Source organism: Corvus brachyrhynchos, unplaced genomic scaffold (assembly GCF_000691975.1).
Source record: "Corvus brachyrhynchos isolate BGI_N302 unplaced genomic scaffold, ASM69197v1 scaffold94, whole genome shotgun sequence".
Classification (NCBI taxonomy): Eukaryota; Metazoa; Chordata; class Aves; order Passeriformes; family Corvidae; genus Corvus; species Corvus brachyrhynchos.
The window spans coordinates 9,799,322-9,814,706 of record NW_008238330.1 but is presented as its reverse complement, the minus strand read 5'-3'; the positions used below and the strand labels follow the sequence as shown (position 1 = coordinate 9,814,706).

The window sequence follows — 15,385 nt, the reverse complement described above, 5'->3', positions numbered from 1 at the left end:
CTAACAGTTATTAATCAAGATGAAACACATTGTAAGTAACACTTCTTACAAAAGTAACACAACAGAGTTATATTAACATGAATAAATATGGGTATTGAGCTGTATCTTCAGGCTTATTGATGTGGACTAATGTAGTCAATGATACATGGCTTGTGATCCTCAAAGAGTGAGTTTAGCTTGCTCAGACAGTGTACTTGGAAATAAAGACATTGTTTTAAAGGGAATCAACTCATTCAGGCCCTTTCCCCTTTTGCATAATGGTGCATGGTTATATGCAGTAGGCACAAAACTACTCCAAGAAGTTCAATTAGCCAATTGTTTTTTTCTTCAGCAGGGAGAAAATACTTATCTTTGATAGGAGCTCCTCTTTGTTCATTAATATCCCTCCAGCAGTACAGGATGAATCATGAAGGGCCAGTGGGTACTTCAGAAAGGAGACATCCTTAGGAGTGGATGTTAACAATCTCTATAAAAGCTACACACAGAGAACCAGCATTTCATGCCATTAATGCCGGTACATTAAAAATTGGTAAGAGCCTTTTGTCTTTCTTCCAACCATTGCTTTTTATTTTTACATATTAACAGCCATTGACCTTGAAATATGACAGGAGGGTTTAAATGTAAATGATACATTTAACACTGCAGAGTTTAAATCCCAGCCCAAATGCTGTGTAGGTTTTGGATAAACCTAACAGTGAACCTAGCAGCGAACAGGATCAGGAGACTGATGGGGATGCACAATGAAGAAACATTTTTATAAGCTGTGGTGGCACTCAGTGCTAGTGTCCATGCATTGTCTTTTACCTGCACCCTGAACATGTTTCTTTTTGAAGGTACTTGCACGAGAAGCAGAAAAGAAGAGCAGCGTGGGATTGCTAGGCAAAAGCAGAACTGTAGGTCTGAGGTGCAGGGGAGGGCACAATTCAAAAAACAGAGGTTGAATTGCCACCTTGGGGAACAGAAATCACCAGTCATTGTCCTCTGTGTCCAATAATTTTTGCTCCCACAAAGCATTCAAGATGAAATCCAGGTGTCTGCTCACAGGCCTCAGGCTGCCATGGCTGCTTCTCAGCTGCCTCTTCCCGAAGCGACCGATGGGGCGAACACCACGGCCCACATACCAAAAAGGGTCGATCTCAGGACCTGCAATTCAAAGCAGTCAGTGAGGATGTACCACTGCACTTGGAGGCAGCGTTTTCTCAACATCTTGAGGATGTTAGACAGCTTACTTGTAGCCCATGGGGAAAAAAAGGGAAAGGCCACAGCCAGACACACAGCTTACTGGTGCTTTTGAGGGTTACTTTCCATGTATAGAGCCCAAAGGAAGAAGATTCAGATGCAAAATTAATTTTCATCCATCTGGGATGCAACCTGCATTTCTAACATAAGCCAAAGGGCCCATCAAAATTTGCTGCAGTAGGTACCAGGTACACTATTTCTACAGGCTAACAAATCCACTGGATTGCAGAGGGGGTTCCTACATGAGAGGTAAACACGAAAAGTTAATTCTTGTTCACTTAGGAAGTTGTTTTCATGGATGACTTTTTTTTCTTTTAAATCTCTGACACATTACTTATTTTGGGGTCTAGTGCAGTTTTGGAGCAGGTGTGGGGAGGAGTTATAGTTGTATTAAAAGACTGTAATATTAAAAAGAATATTTTAAAATATTAAAGACTGTATATTTAAAGATATAGCAGCAGGGAAATTCTAAAACATGCTGGAGATTATGCCACCCTAAGGAAATGCCAAATTGTTCCAGAGCTAGACAACTGTCAAGAGCAGGAATAAATTACAATTTAAGTGCATTATATATCATCCCAGACACATGAAAGTCTTAGTCAAGGCAGCAGGATTTTCCCCTGTGAATTTTGATGCTTGAACAGAGAAAAAAATCCCTTTGCCTTTAAATTTCTCCGTATATACATCTTTTAAATCTTTCAGTACAGTGTTTAACAGCCTTCCTGCTCAACAAGACCCAAGAAACTTCCTTGTTTTTCACCTGTCTACCTAAAACCTGAGGTTCCCAACATCTCTAGTCCTCTTTAATGGGGAGCCCAGACACCTTACTCTCCACAACCCCTCTCTTCTACTCCACCTACAATTATCAGCCTATGCTCCTTGGGGGAAGATGAGATTTCTTGATAAGATTTTCTGAAAAATCTTTAGGACTGTGTGCTAGTTTTAACTTGGGATACATGGTATCACCCTCACCTGGCTACCCTCTGTTCTTCTCAGCATCTCTGGAGATAGATACTTTAACCACTTGTATTTGGACTTTCAGACAGCTCACAGTCCCAGACAGAATTGAAGATGTCTGTAACATGAACTTAAGCTTCTGGCCCTTGCTTTCTATTTATTATATAGAAGTAGTTGTGTAGGTCTACAGAACACAGCTGAAAATTTGGTGCTTAAATATTTGATGTATATCACTTTACATTTTCTTGTCTATCCTCTGCACATTAGTGTCTTCTCTGATATTTATCAAAAATAACGCTATTTGCCTTGGCTAATTAAGGGCTGTGAGAAGGACATGAGGTTCTGTATATGTACTGACAAGTGCAAATGGAAGCACAGGGCCTCACACCAAGGTTTCACCATAGAAACACCTGCATGATTTGCTGTTGAACTTTGCCTGACAGCCCAGCCCTGATCCCTCAGTGCAGCAGAGACTGTGGGGTCACCATGTCAGGTGAGAATCATACTTACTTCTGTTGTCTATCTGATGCTTAAATGGCCTGCTCTGTCCCGAAGCAAAGCTGAGCGACACCAAGAGCATCAGGACATAGACAGTGACCAGCTTTAAGTGGTTTGGGGACCACTGGGCACGTGGTGTCCAGGAGATTGGATGCCACATGGCAGAGCAGTGGTGGGAAGGCTGTAAGGAGAAGAGTGAACATGGGGAACACATGTGAGTTAAAGCTCTCAAGGTGAAGGAATGTGTCAACTGTAATGGTATGTTCCTGCCCATCAGATCCATTTCATGCTCTTAAGTTCTGTGGAACACTGATGCTGGGGATGTCCTGGGCATTTCTCTTTGAAGGCAAAGGCTATGAAGTGGGCCATCTACTGAGATAAAAACTGGAGACTTTTTCTCTTCAGCAGTGAAAGCCTTCACAGGACACACAAGTCCTGGCCCTGAGCCCACTGCTGATTCTGTATGCCTCTCTGTATGACCACGGGCATTGGCCCCCAAAGTGTGTTTTAGCCACTACCACCAGCATACTTTCCTTGCTTGTAAAATGTGTCTAAAATTTGTGTTTTACACACTCTTTTTACAACTAAATGCATTTCAATATGAATGTCAATGCTCCTCCTGTGCCATCACACTGGTTTTTTGCCAGTGTGCAAAATTACAATTTCCAGTTACAGTTTCCACTGGTATGTCCCAGTCCTGTAAAGGCACCCAGATACCACAGAATGAGAAATCCCTCCCAATTCCCACAGGATAGGCTGGGCAGAACAGAAGGTGTTGAGCTGGGAAAATTGCATCCAGGAAGGGGAGGGAGCCAGGCTCTGGTTACCACTGTCTCCGGCATTTTGTACAAGCTTCCTCTCAGCAGCTCTCCCAGCTGTCATGCCAGGATAGTCTGTCTTGTGACATGCAAGGTCTGTCTCCACATCTGACATCCTGGAGCCTCTCTCTATAGAGCAGGAGCCTATTTGCTTAAGCATCATGTAAGTGATACAGATAGGCACAGAGGCTGTAGGAAATCCTCTCAGCTGTGCCTATACAGAGGCTTCTCTTTGTGTATATGCAGAATTTTTCCCCAGTTGCTGCCAAAATCTTAGCCTGCCTTCAGTACAGGCAGAGCAGGAATGAAAATATTTGATGCAAGATGCTTCCAAACACACCAAACAGGCAACACAGCAAAAACACATGAAGAAGTTGAGTGTGTGTTTCACAAAAATGTAGTCAAAAGCTCCTTCGCCCCTAGTATTCAGTGAATGTTTCTCAAGGGCTTTTTCCCACACTGACGGTTGCTTACCAGGCAGCTTAGAGGAAAGTGATTTTAACTCATGATTTCAGAACTTCAGATTAACTTTTTCTAACTTGAATATCTCATGACAATCAGGACTAAATTATCTTAGTATGTAGAACCACATGGGATGGATTCTGCCTTCAGTTTCAGCTGGGGTACCTCGCCTGTTGCTCCATTTTTAGCAAAACCTTAGGTTCAGTGAGACAAAAAGAAGGTGTTTTGAGGCATCTCTCTGGTGTGTTTACAGGGCTGCTGATAGGTTTTCCAGGTTACTTGTTCCCTGGTTTTGTGTCTTGGGTTTTTTTTGGGAACCGAGTTACAGAAAGAAAGAGCTTGCCTTCAGTTCATTGTTGATGAAAGACAAAAACACAGGGAAAAGCTTTTAGCACACACTTTTTCCTAAGCACTGCTGTGTCTCAGTACCCACCAGCTGGTCCTGTGCCTGAATCAGCCACTGCAGCCACTTTATATAGCATTGATATGTATTGAACTTTTTGTTCATACCTTGTCTTGGCTAGTGTTTCTGTGAAGAACAGTGCTCCCACTGCTCCTCAATAAGTAACATGCCACCCCTAAATAATCAGGGGGCTCAGCATCTCTAATGCTCCCTAATTTTTCCTACACCTAATTGTCACACCACTGTTTATATGGTACTGTTTATGAGGTGCTGCTCTGAGCATTTCTAACACCCAGCACCATCTTGTGACTAAGCAAAAAGCCTGGTTACCCACACACAAGAGTCGTGTGGCTGAGAGATGGTCTGTGATCTCCTCAGGTCCAGACCTACCTTAACCCATAAACCTGCAGATTTCTTCCAAAAGGAAAATTGGAAAAAAACAAGACCTCACAGAGTCAAGCTGTGTGCCTCCATTTTCAACTATTAAATAATCATAAAAATTTTAAAAACTGACTAGTTGCAACAAAACTTGACACAATGAAAAGTTTCAGGAATAATTTTGCTCCTGGAGGTCAGCAAAATTCAGCGCCACTGTCATTTGATCAACTTGCCACTTCTGCTTGGTGCCCAAGCATAGTCTTTAAATTTTGGCTGAGCAACATCTGTGCAGCAGTCTGGCAACTTTAATCGACATGAGAGGGGAAAGTTAAAACCACAAATGAAGTTACAGTGAAGCAGCAGTATCACAACTTGCCATGGGTCTGTCTCACAAGGAGTCAGGGACAAGCCTGGCTCTCCCTCTGGGCACACAGGGGCTCTTATCATACCAAACCCAAGCTCTGCTTCGGATCCATCAGCTATAACCCTACCACGGTTGTCCTCGGAAGACAAGGTGCTATTAACTCTTTACACCCTACACCAGCATCTTCCTTGAGATCAGCGGCTGTGTACACCCCCTGCGACGCAAACGTGAAAAGCCCTCCTGTTCGAAAGCAGCGTTGGAAGCACCACCGAGGGATAAAACCCCAAGCAAGCGCAGGCCCGGAACCAGGCTCGTTTCAGCGCCGAGAGCCAGGAGAGGTGCAGGCAGTGCTGCGGAGTCCTGCCTGTGCTCTCCCCGCAGGGCACAGCTCTGCCCGCGGGGTCAGACACCCTGCCTCGCCACGGTCTGCTTCGCTAACAAAAACTGGGTCAAAGTTACTGAGCACAGGGCACAGCTCTGTATGTTAACGTTTTGGGCTAAAGCCCAAAAAGAAAAAAGGAAATTCAGCAAGAAATAACCTGGACAAGAGCTGAAGCAGGTAGGGGAAGGCACTCACCTGTGTGCACCAAAGCTGCTTCTCAGGTAGTCGCTGCTCCAAGCAGGGCAGCTGATGGGGGCATGTGCCTTTTATACTGGAGGGAAGTGGACTTGAAGCAGGGAGGGGGAGTCAAGAGGTGGGCCAGCAGGACGTCAGCAGTACTAGTGAGTAGGATTTAAATTTACAAAAGGAGGAGTAGGAGAACAGAGGCTCTATTAGAAAGCCATTGTTCAGGGAAGGAGGCTGGGAGCAGGAGTTGAGGACGGCACCAGGGGATTTTGGGGGGGGCATGGCAAGACACATGACTGAGGCCCCCAGACCCACCAGGAAGAGAGCAGAGGGAAGGGGGCTGCTGCCATGCCCCTATGAGTGGGGGGGCACAGACAGACGGGAGCAGCTACACTTTCTGCAAAGGAGAGCCAAGCTCTCTGTGCTGCCCAGCTGAGATGCTCTGTCTGAAGAGCATTATCTGCAGGAGGAAACGCTCATGGCTGAGGATGAGCTGTGGGGAGAAAGAGGAGATGGACAGTGGGGAGCTAGCAGAGCTAGCAAGCTGGAACAAGTCAGTCCACACACTCCTTCCCCAGCCCTTGTTCCTCTTGCTGTTGTCCCATCTGTGTTTTGCTTAGGATCTTACTTGATAGCAGCTCTTTTTTCATTCAGCCCCAGCCCACAGCTGGGATCAACCCACACATGCTTAAGTCACACTGCAACACAGCACACAAGTAGCTGATGAAATCAGTAGTGATTCAGTGCTTAAGCAGGCCCTTGCCTGTTTTGTGGCAGAGAATATTTCATCTGCGTGAGGCCAATATCTCAAGCAATATTGTATTTTTACAATAGGTGTCTCTTCTGAGTGGTAATTTTTAACTCTGTCTCTTGACTAATGTGTCACTGCAGCCTTGCTGTTAGGGATCTTGCTGCTGTAGAAGCTAAGACCTTGTTTACTCTGGTGGTTTGCAGGGGAGAGCAGCTCTGCTCCTTGGGCACCATCCTGCAGAGAGGCTGAGATATGAAGCATTACTGGGCTGACTGGGAGCTGCAGGCTTTCTCTTCACAGACCCATGTTCCTGCTCTGCTCCTGGTGAGGTACTCGAAGGAGCAATTTTAAGGTTGTGCTTTGAAAGGGGGCTCTGAGGCCTGACCTCATCCATAAACTGAGACTGCATAGGAAATACTGCAATCCCATTAGGATGAAGAGGAAGTTCAATAGCAAATATGTTCAGTTTTTCCATAAAGACGCTTCCAGCTGGGAAAACTTCAATGCACAAATAATGCTATTTCACTCTAGGCACCTCTGAAAAGAAATGAAATTATTTTATTTCCTAGGGGCAGTTTGTGGGGTGCTTCTACGAGGAAGCATGGTGAAATGTTACCTGGCCCTGCCCTTACTCACCATCCAAGCATCAAGTATCACTGGGAGAGTATGGTCACTAATCGCAGGGATTTTTCATTTCTGTGTAATAGTTTGTTTTACGGGTACATATATGAACAAAAGTGGTAAAGAAGCCTGAGAAATACTCTTCTGTTCTCCAATTTCCACCCAACAACAGCTAAAAGAAGTGTCTTCCTCATCCAAGTTTTCAAGAGTTTACTCAGACTACTCAGGATCACAACTGCAAAATATGAAGAGCACTTCACATCCATGGTAGCACAAAACGTCTTCCTACAACTATCACAATCAATAATAGATATACATGCTTTTCTCAGAAACCTCCTTTTAGCATGTTCCCTTTGAACCTTGCAAACACTCCCTACCTAAAAATCAATCTGCATCCAAGAACCAGGCAGTGGCTGTGCTTCTGCCGTGCTAATTTTGTGTGCATGTGTGCAGAGGCTGTCTTCTTAGTAAGTAAAACCCTTCATGGCTTCTCATTAGAGATCTTTTCCCTTACTGGTTTTCACATTTATTTTGACCAGAAAATGTGAGTATTCTTTCATGACCTCTAATGGGCAATTGCTGGAGTAAAGGTTTCTTTTCTCCAGGATATGCAGGACCCTGTCTTGTTTTGTTGTTTTGCTGGTGATCCTATCATCTTAAAATAGAAGCAAAAGTTTTTTCATCTCATTTGCTTTGTCTAGTCTTGCTGGCACTGCAATGTGAGCCTTTCCATAGCACAGATCATTTTCACCCATTGTCACCAACATGGAAATTACCACATAAAACAAAATTATGCACTCTTCATGTTAAGAATGCTTGTTTATTGATAAAGGCTGCTTGCAAATAATACACCATACAAAATAAAATAAAAAATACCCTAACCAGACACAAAAAAAGTCATTATTAGGAGAGCCAGCATTTAAAATGCTCTAATATGAAAATTTACCTTCATTCTGGCCCAAAGTTGATCTACTGCAGTATCTTGGTTTTGACAGTGGGCAACAAAGAACATTTATGGAAAAGTCTAAAAACAGGGCAGCATATTTTCACATTCCTCCACAATACTCTTCTCACAGACCCTTGAGCCCTGTGGTCCAGAGACTTCCCAAACCAAATGTTTCTTTGTGGTAGGTAGCCCTTGATGGGCTTCTTCTCTTTCACTGTTGCTTCCTGAACCCATGTAAATTCTCAGCATCCACAAAATTGTGTGCCAAGGACTTCACAGCTCTTTCTCTGCTACAAGAAGGATCATGGCTATGCATCTGTTCTGCACACACTACTTGCCAGTTTCAAGAGCTTTCATTTTCACTTTCATTCAAGTATTTTCATTTTCGCTTTCAATCATTCTGACTTCATGAAAGGCTACTGCAAAATGTCCTCAGCAATGAAGAGTAACAAATTACGTGACAGTCTGTTTAAATGAGCCTCATCAGGCATTTCTCTTACCAAAGTAAACTTTAGTCCACCCTCATTCACTGGACGTCATCATTTCTATCCACCAGACCACAACTGAACCACCACAATGCTACGTACAGCACTCAGAAGCTTTCACAGAAATCATTCTGGCTTCTCAGGGTCTTTTCAGGCAGCTGTGACTTTATTTTATTTTGTTACCCCATTCATAATAGGTCTTATGCTTTGGCTGACAAAAGCAAGTCAGCTCATGCAGCACAGAAATGTGAAAGCCATTTAGACTTGGGAGGAAATGGGAAAGATCTGTCAGGGGAACGAGGGTTGTGAAAGACTGAACCAGAAAGATCATCTTGAGGACAGCTTGGTCTGTAGCGAAGGTGCAGAGGTTTGTGTGTTTAAACTTCCATTCTTTTCCTGTTTCTGAGGGAGAGGCTGGGCACATGCTGTCTTCTTTGTAGAAGATCCTTGAGAAGAATTCAAGTCCTGCCTCACACACAATTAAAGACTCCTGCACATAAAATTCCTGCATAAGTTATGAGCAGGAACAGGGCTGAGCCAGCTGCTAGCTGGAGTGTCTCAGTGGGAAGGCTGACCAGGGATGCACCAGGGATCAAACTAAATCAAAAGGCAGTAGATACACAGGTGTGAAGGGCTGTGAGGAGAAAAGCAACTTCCCAAGGTAAGGAGAGGTCAGGCTTCTGAGCAGGAAATGCTGAGGAGGGTGAATGGAGATTATAGGAAAGTATTGCCTGGAGGCTGGAGTGACGCAAGAGAATGAGGTCCAGGGAGCCTGATGCAGAGAAGTATTCTTTGACAAGACAGCACCAGAGGCCAACAGTGAACTACAGTTTTGATGACAAATTCTACAATTTGGTTTTCTCAAAGAACAAGTCCAAATCTTTTTTCTGTACTTCTTTTGCTGGTCAGAGCCTTCCACAAACAGAAGGTGAAAAACCACAAAAGCAAAGACATTTGATGCAGTTGGATGGAGAAACAGAAACTTCCCCCCTTCCTCCCTCCCCACCCAACCCACCACTATCATTTTTTCACATACCAGTCTGGGAATAGTTTGCAAATGCCTTGAACTACTGCCTGACCTATGAATCTGCCCAGCCTTCTGTAGTGGAGTAGAGGTACAGTTGCACTAAATGAGTTTGGAGGACTCATGAAAAGTTGTATTCAAACCTATTCAGAAAACCATGCCAGTTCACTCAACTAGATGAAACTTCTAGTAACATTTATCTTTACAAAGAAACTGTTCTCTATTAACATTCAGGTTCAGAGAACAGCCAGGACTGGCTTTAGTTTGGAGCTACATTTTTTTTAATTTGAGAAAGAGGACCATCTAGTGGTTAATGCCAAAATTATCATCTTGTTTGCAATCATTATTGAGTAAGCAATGAAACCCCCACATTGCAAACGAACATGTGTGTATCTTGAAATCTGACCGTGTACACAAGCCCAGCCAAACTACACATAACCTTGTCTCTCTTGAGTTAGGCTGGATATACAGGTGTTTATCATCAGCACAGTTTCCAGTTTGCCCAGTGTCCCAGTCAGTACAGGCTTATTGGGACAATTTGTTAGCAGTCAGGCAGCTCAAGCATAGGCTAGAGCTCAGGACTCCAGCCACTCTCCACAAGCCCCTCCTTAGCACACTGTGGAGGCTTTGCACCAGCGTTGGAGCTTGGATGGAAAAATACAAGTCACGCTTGGCATGGTTACAGCCACCTTCAAAACTATTCTGCTGATGGGAGGATTTCTTCTGACTATTCTTCTTCCCTGATAGAAAGCTACCGGGCAGCCTTCTGCACAGAGGTTTGGGATGTGTGGATTCCAAGTGGAGCTGGATATTGTAAGTAGACTCATGTAGTGAGAACAGAGAAGTTCAAGAAAAAGAATCAAGGTTGGAAATATTTTTGCATATCTCTCAGGGATCCAGCACTTTGACGTTATTTTCAGAATGCAAAAGTTAGGCCAGCAAATGCCAGCTTCTGGTGCTGGAGTGGGGAGAATTTCTGTATAGAGTAGGTGCACTGCTGGAATGCAGGACGGAAATTAGTGCTCCTACATGCCATTTGCACGTTTCATGCACAATTGCTTTGTCAGGCAACTTAAACTGCTCTTTGAACACCATGTGCTTCAAGCAGTAATTTGTTCTTCCAGAGAATTGCTGCATTGGAAAAATGGGCTGGGAATGGCACAGGAAACCCTTGTTTCCAGGCAGTTGCAGAGGACAGGTCAGCATGCAAGCCTGACATTTTCTGGTAAGGCAGGCTGCAGGGCCAGGTATGGAGATCTCCCTTCAGGAGCAAGCCCTAATTAAATTAAATTTTGGCTTTGGAAAAGCTCCTAAGGTATAAAACCCAGAATATTAGTGTGCTGCACCTGAAAATAATAGTAGTATATATATTAGAATTGCGTCTGTAGGAAGTGAAAAACAATATTGTTCATTCTGGTTATTACAGAGGGGCAGGTGCAGACAAGGGTGGCCTTTTACATGCACACTACCAAGGAGAGATGTCATACAGAGTCCTAAACTAAAGCACAGGTTTAGCCCTACTGCATGGGTGACTTTTTTTCCTGATGCAAGGCTTTCTTGTGCCATTCCCAGCCCATTTTTCCAACACAACAATTCTCTGGAAGAACAAAGTTTCTCCCACTGGTCTGGGTTGCCTCAAGGGCATCTGAAGTGCTTCTGAGAATACCCAGTGAAGGTGAAGTTCTGCACTAGGGTGACATTTCTTACAAAAGTGTACTTTATGGCTTCAGTATGTCATATTTATCATCTGTATGCCTGTGAGCCCCTGGTTTTAATCCCTGCAGCTTATCCAGTCATAAACAACCTCTAATGATTCACATACAGCTTGATAGATTAACTGAAATACAGTAAAAGGCAAGCAAGGGGATCTCTAATTGCTATTCATAACCAGGTCTTGCAACTATTACATTTAAATAGCTTGAAGCCGTGATCAAATTAATTAGAGATGATGTTCTTTTCTGGCACTACGGTTGGCAGGTTATACATTAGTCATGGAAAGACAAGAGTCTCATTCCCAAAATATTGCTTCAACTCTGATGTCTAATATTAGCGAATGAGATTAACTTCAGCCTCATCTCTAGGATGATCTAAAATTGAACAGGTTTTGAAATCTGAAATGTAACAGTTTTCAAAATCTGAAATTTAACAGTTAAGCAACAACACCTCTCACCTTCACTTAGGTTTTAAATTTATTTTAATTGCTTCTACCTCTTTTGGTTGCTGCTGGGCTATGTCTGCTTTGCCCACCTTCCTTCAGACTGGTGTGACTGGCAGCCTCTCACAACCAGGACTTTCACAGGTCTATTGCCACAAGTGACTGCTCAAGAGCAATGGGAAGGACTCAGTCAGCTCAAAGGACCTCAGGACAGCTGTCCTGTTGAGGGGCGATAGCAGGAGAAGCACATCACCAGCAGGATGCCACCTGCCTCAGCACACAGACACCAGAGTTTGGTGCAATGTGCTGGCACAGACAGGATTTAAGTCAGACCTTAGTGATGGATGTGACATCGAGACCTGCAGCTCCCTCTGAGGAGGACAGCAAAGGGAGAGCTCTTTGCATCGACACAGCCCCACAGAGGCCCCGCCAATTCACATGGACTTTGTGGAAGGCTGCCAAGAGAACAATGAGGGTGCTGGCCACCACCTTTATTTTAATTGCTGTGCAGTGCATGCCAAGCTGTGCAGTTGGGGGTTGTTTCCATTCCCTCAGCAGTTGCCAGAAATATTCATTGTTGTTTCATTTTAAGGATAACAAAGTCACATCTTCTTGGCTTATAAAGGAGCTTTGTTGCTTCCCAGACACCCAATCTCATTTGTCTGTAAACTGTAGGATGAATTCCACAGATGTCCAATGAGCTCATAGGACTGGATTAACCCTGCAGTAAGAATTAGATGTGTAAAACTATTTTAAATGCATGAAGATTCAGAGTAAGCACAAGAACTGACGTAACAACCAGAATACTCAGCTAAACCTGCAGACTCAGACTTGGGGTTTGTGTCTGAAGATCCACTGTTCCTTTCATCCATGGCCAGGCCTGTCATCAGCCTTGTCCTCCTTGGCTGTATCAGCACAACTGTTGCAGAATTATGCAAGTGGAGTGGACCTGAGTCTTCAACCTTTGAGTTTATTTTTTAACTCAAATCAGTTTGCTAATCTGGCTCATCCCAGTGCCCCACTGACAGCAGTACTGGTGCAGCCAAAGTAACAAAAAACAGTGGCTGGGAGAAAAAGAGTGAGGGACCTGCTTTGCCACCGGGAAAAAGTTTCGTGGGATGATGATGGGAGAATAAAAGACAAAACAAAATCTTGCAGAGACATAGGATTAGGAAAAATATATCAGAGCCAGAACTTCTTCACATTAGTAGTAATACAAGTTTTCTGAGAGAGGTGTTATTGATGTCCTGGGGTCATGTCCCTGACGATGGGTGTCCTGAGCTCTCTCAACCTTCCCAGAGGGTTTCTCAGTGTTTAGCTCTGCATCCTTAATCCACAGGCATTATCCAAATTGTGGCCTCAAGCTCTTGCCCCGTCCTCCCATTACCACGCCAACAGCGCCTTTTGCAGCTGCTTGGGAATGAGTTAAACTACCCTCATCTACCATCCATAGTGCAGTGAAAGGTTTAATCAATGATGGTAGCAAAGGGTAAGCAGAGGTGTTGTACCATGGTAAATGGCCTTGCTTTCTCCATGGAAAAAAGAAAAGCTTCCTTGCAAAGTGCCAGGACTAGAAACTTTCTTAGATCATTGAACACTGGCATTCATAAAACTTCTGCACTGCTGATCCAGACCTTGGATCTCAGAAAAGAAATATCCCTTTGATATAAGAGGATGGAAGTTTAGCATAAAAGCCAAAAAGAGAAAAAAATAAGAGAAATACAGGTTCTGCCAGTTCTGCCAGTGGAATTAGCTTATTGTACAACTGCACAGCCATTATTCACCTCATGAGGACTGGCAAGCTTTGTAACACCTGCACACCTTTTTGAAGGCAAACTTTTCTCATTGCAGCCCCTACACTGCTGATATCCTCCCAAAATACGGATGGTCAGTGAGCGGCTGTCACACAGGAGTCCCATGAGGCCACATGCCAGCCATCCGTGGTGGACCCTAGGGAATGGAGAACAGCAGCTGCACCCACCTGAGAGGGTGCAAAGTTCACAGAATCACAGGATAGTTAGGGTTGGACTGGACTCCCAAGATCATCTGGTCCAACCCTCCTGCCAAAGCAGGGTCACCTCAACCAGGTGACATAGGAACATGTCCAGGTGGGTTTGGAATGTCTCCAGAGATGGAGGCTCCATGACCGCCCTGGGCAGCCTGTTCAGTGCTCTGCCTCCCTCAGTGTAAACAAGTTCTTCCTCATGCTGAGGTGTGTTGTAAACATATATTATAATATTGGCTTCTCGCAAAGTATAAAGGTAGATATTATATGATGTTAGAAATGCTTTTTGCTGTGTGGATGTAGTTTTCTCTCTTTTAGCAAGAATGTTATGAAGTGTGAGCAAGCAAGATAACCTCCAAGCGAACAGAAGATAAGGCCCGAGAAGCTGCTGATCAACAATTTGTCCAGGGAACAAAAGGGCCCAAAGGCTACTCCGCCCGGAGAACTGGTGGCCAGGAGAGTCCGAGAGCCCTTATCACCGCTCTGCCTGGAGAGACGAAGAGGCCCAAAGCTGCAATCAGCCCTGACTGTGGAGAATTAAGAGATCCACCCTACCATCGACTCTTACCTAGCAAGCCCAACCCCAAGAATCAAAAGAAATAAAACCACAAGGCAGAAGAATACGCATGCTCTAAATAGGTGGAACCAAGGAGTGGCCATGCAGAACAGCTCCGGGAAAAGTTTGAGTATTAATTGAGAACAGACAGTAAAAATGGTATAAAAAGGACTCACCTCGAGCATCAGGTGTGCTCTTGGCAGAGCACCAAGGCACCCGGCCGTTACCTCTTTGCTTTATTTTGTGTGTCTCTTATTGTCTTTATATTAAACCCTTTAAATTCTCACAGGAGAGTGAACCTCGTTTTTCACAGGTGGAACTTCTTATGTCTCCAAGCCATGCCCGAAGTGGAGGCACAGGCAGTTTGTGGGGTGCTGACTGCCTCCTTCACCACACTCAGCATTTAACGCAGCATTTTGTCCAGTGAGGGGGGCCTGAGGGAGGGGGTTTTCCAACATATTTTAGTGGGGAAGGGGGAAGTGCTCTCCCAATTTCAGATCAGCTTGAAAAGCACCCAAGCCAAAGGGATGTGAGTATGGAAGGGCCTCCATGGGGGTCACCCTTGCTGGGGCATAGGGGTCCCTGAGGGCCAGAAGCTTGGAGAACGAGGGGCTCCAGGAACACACCAGCACTGCTGTCGGGGATCCACTGAGGGGAACATTGTTGTGGAAAAGGACATTGATGTGCTGGAGCGGGTCCAGAGAAGGGCAATGAAGGTGGTGAAGGGTCTTGAGCACAAGTCCTGTGAGGAGCAGCTGAGGGAGCTGGGGGTGTTTAGCCTGGAAAGAGGAGGCTCAGGGTTACCTTATCACTCTCTATAAAGGTCTGAAAGAAGTGTAGCCAGGCGGGGGTCAGTCTCTTCTCCCAGGCAACCAGCAACAGCACAAGAGGATGCAGCCTCAGCCTGCACCAGGGGAGGTTTAGGCTGAACATCAGGAGTTTCTTCATAGAAAGGGTGATTACACATTGGAATGGGCTGCCCAGAGAGGTGGTGGAGTCAGCGTCTGGACGTGGCACTCAGTGACATGGTCTGGTTGACCTGTTCACGTTCAGTCATGAGTTGGACTCGATGACCTCAGAGGTTTTTTCCAAACTATCTGATTCCGCCACTCTGTGCACCGGGCTCCTGAGGGGCTGTCACGTGCGAGACGCCAT

The 15,385-nt window shown here is 44.8% G+C and overlaps 1 protein-coding gene across 1 annotated transcript; it reads right to left on the bottom strand.

Moving 5' to 3' along the window:
• Nucleotides 1-447: 447 nt before the first annotated feature.
• On the bottom strand, nucleotides 448-6,268 carry PRLH (prolactin releasing hormone). Its single transcript, XM_008633884.2, has 3 exons — nucleotides 5,697-6,268; nucleotides 2,707-2,875; nucleotides 448-1,143 (listed from the first exon to the last, which is right to left on the bottom strand). Exons 2-3 carry the CDS (start codon nucleotides 2,852-2,854, stop codon nucleotides 965-967), a joined length of 327 nt encoding a protein of 108 aa, XP_008632106.2. The 5' UTR covers nucleotides 2,855-2,875; nucleotides 5,697-6,268; the 3' UTR covers nucleotides 448-964.
• Nucleotides 6,269-15,385: the final 9,117 nt, after the last annotated feature.

Bases quoted from the DNA above. Each gene is read 5' to 3' on its own strand.
- PRLH (XM_008633884.2), bottom strand. From the start codon at position 2,854: ATGTGGCATCCAATCTCCTGGACACCACGTGCCCAGTGGTCCCCAAAC. The intron at 1,144-2,706 runs GTAAGTATGATT...TTTGAATTGCAG, and splicing joins GCATCAGATAGACAACAGAA to GTCCTGAGATCGACCCTTTT.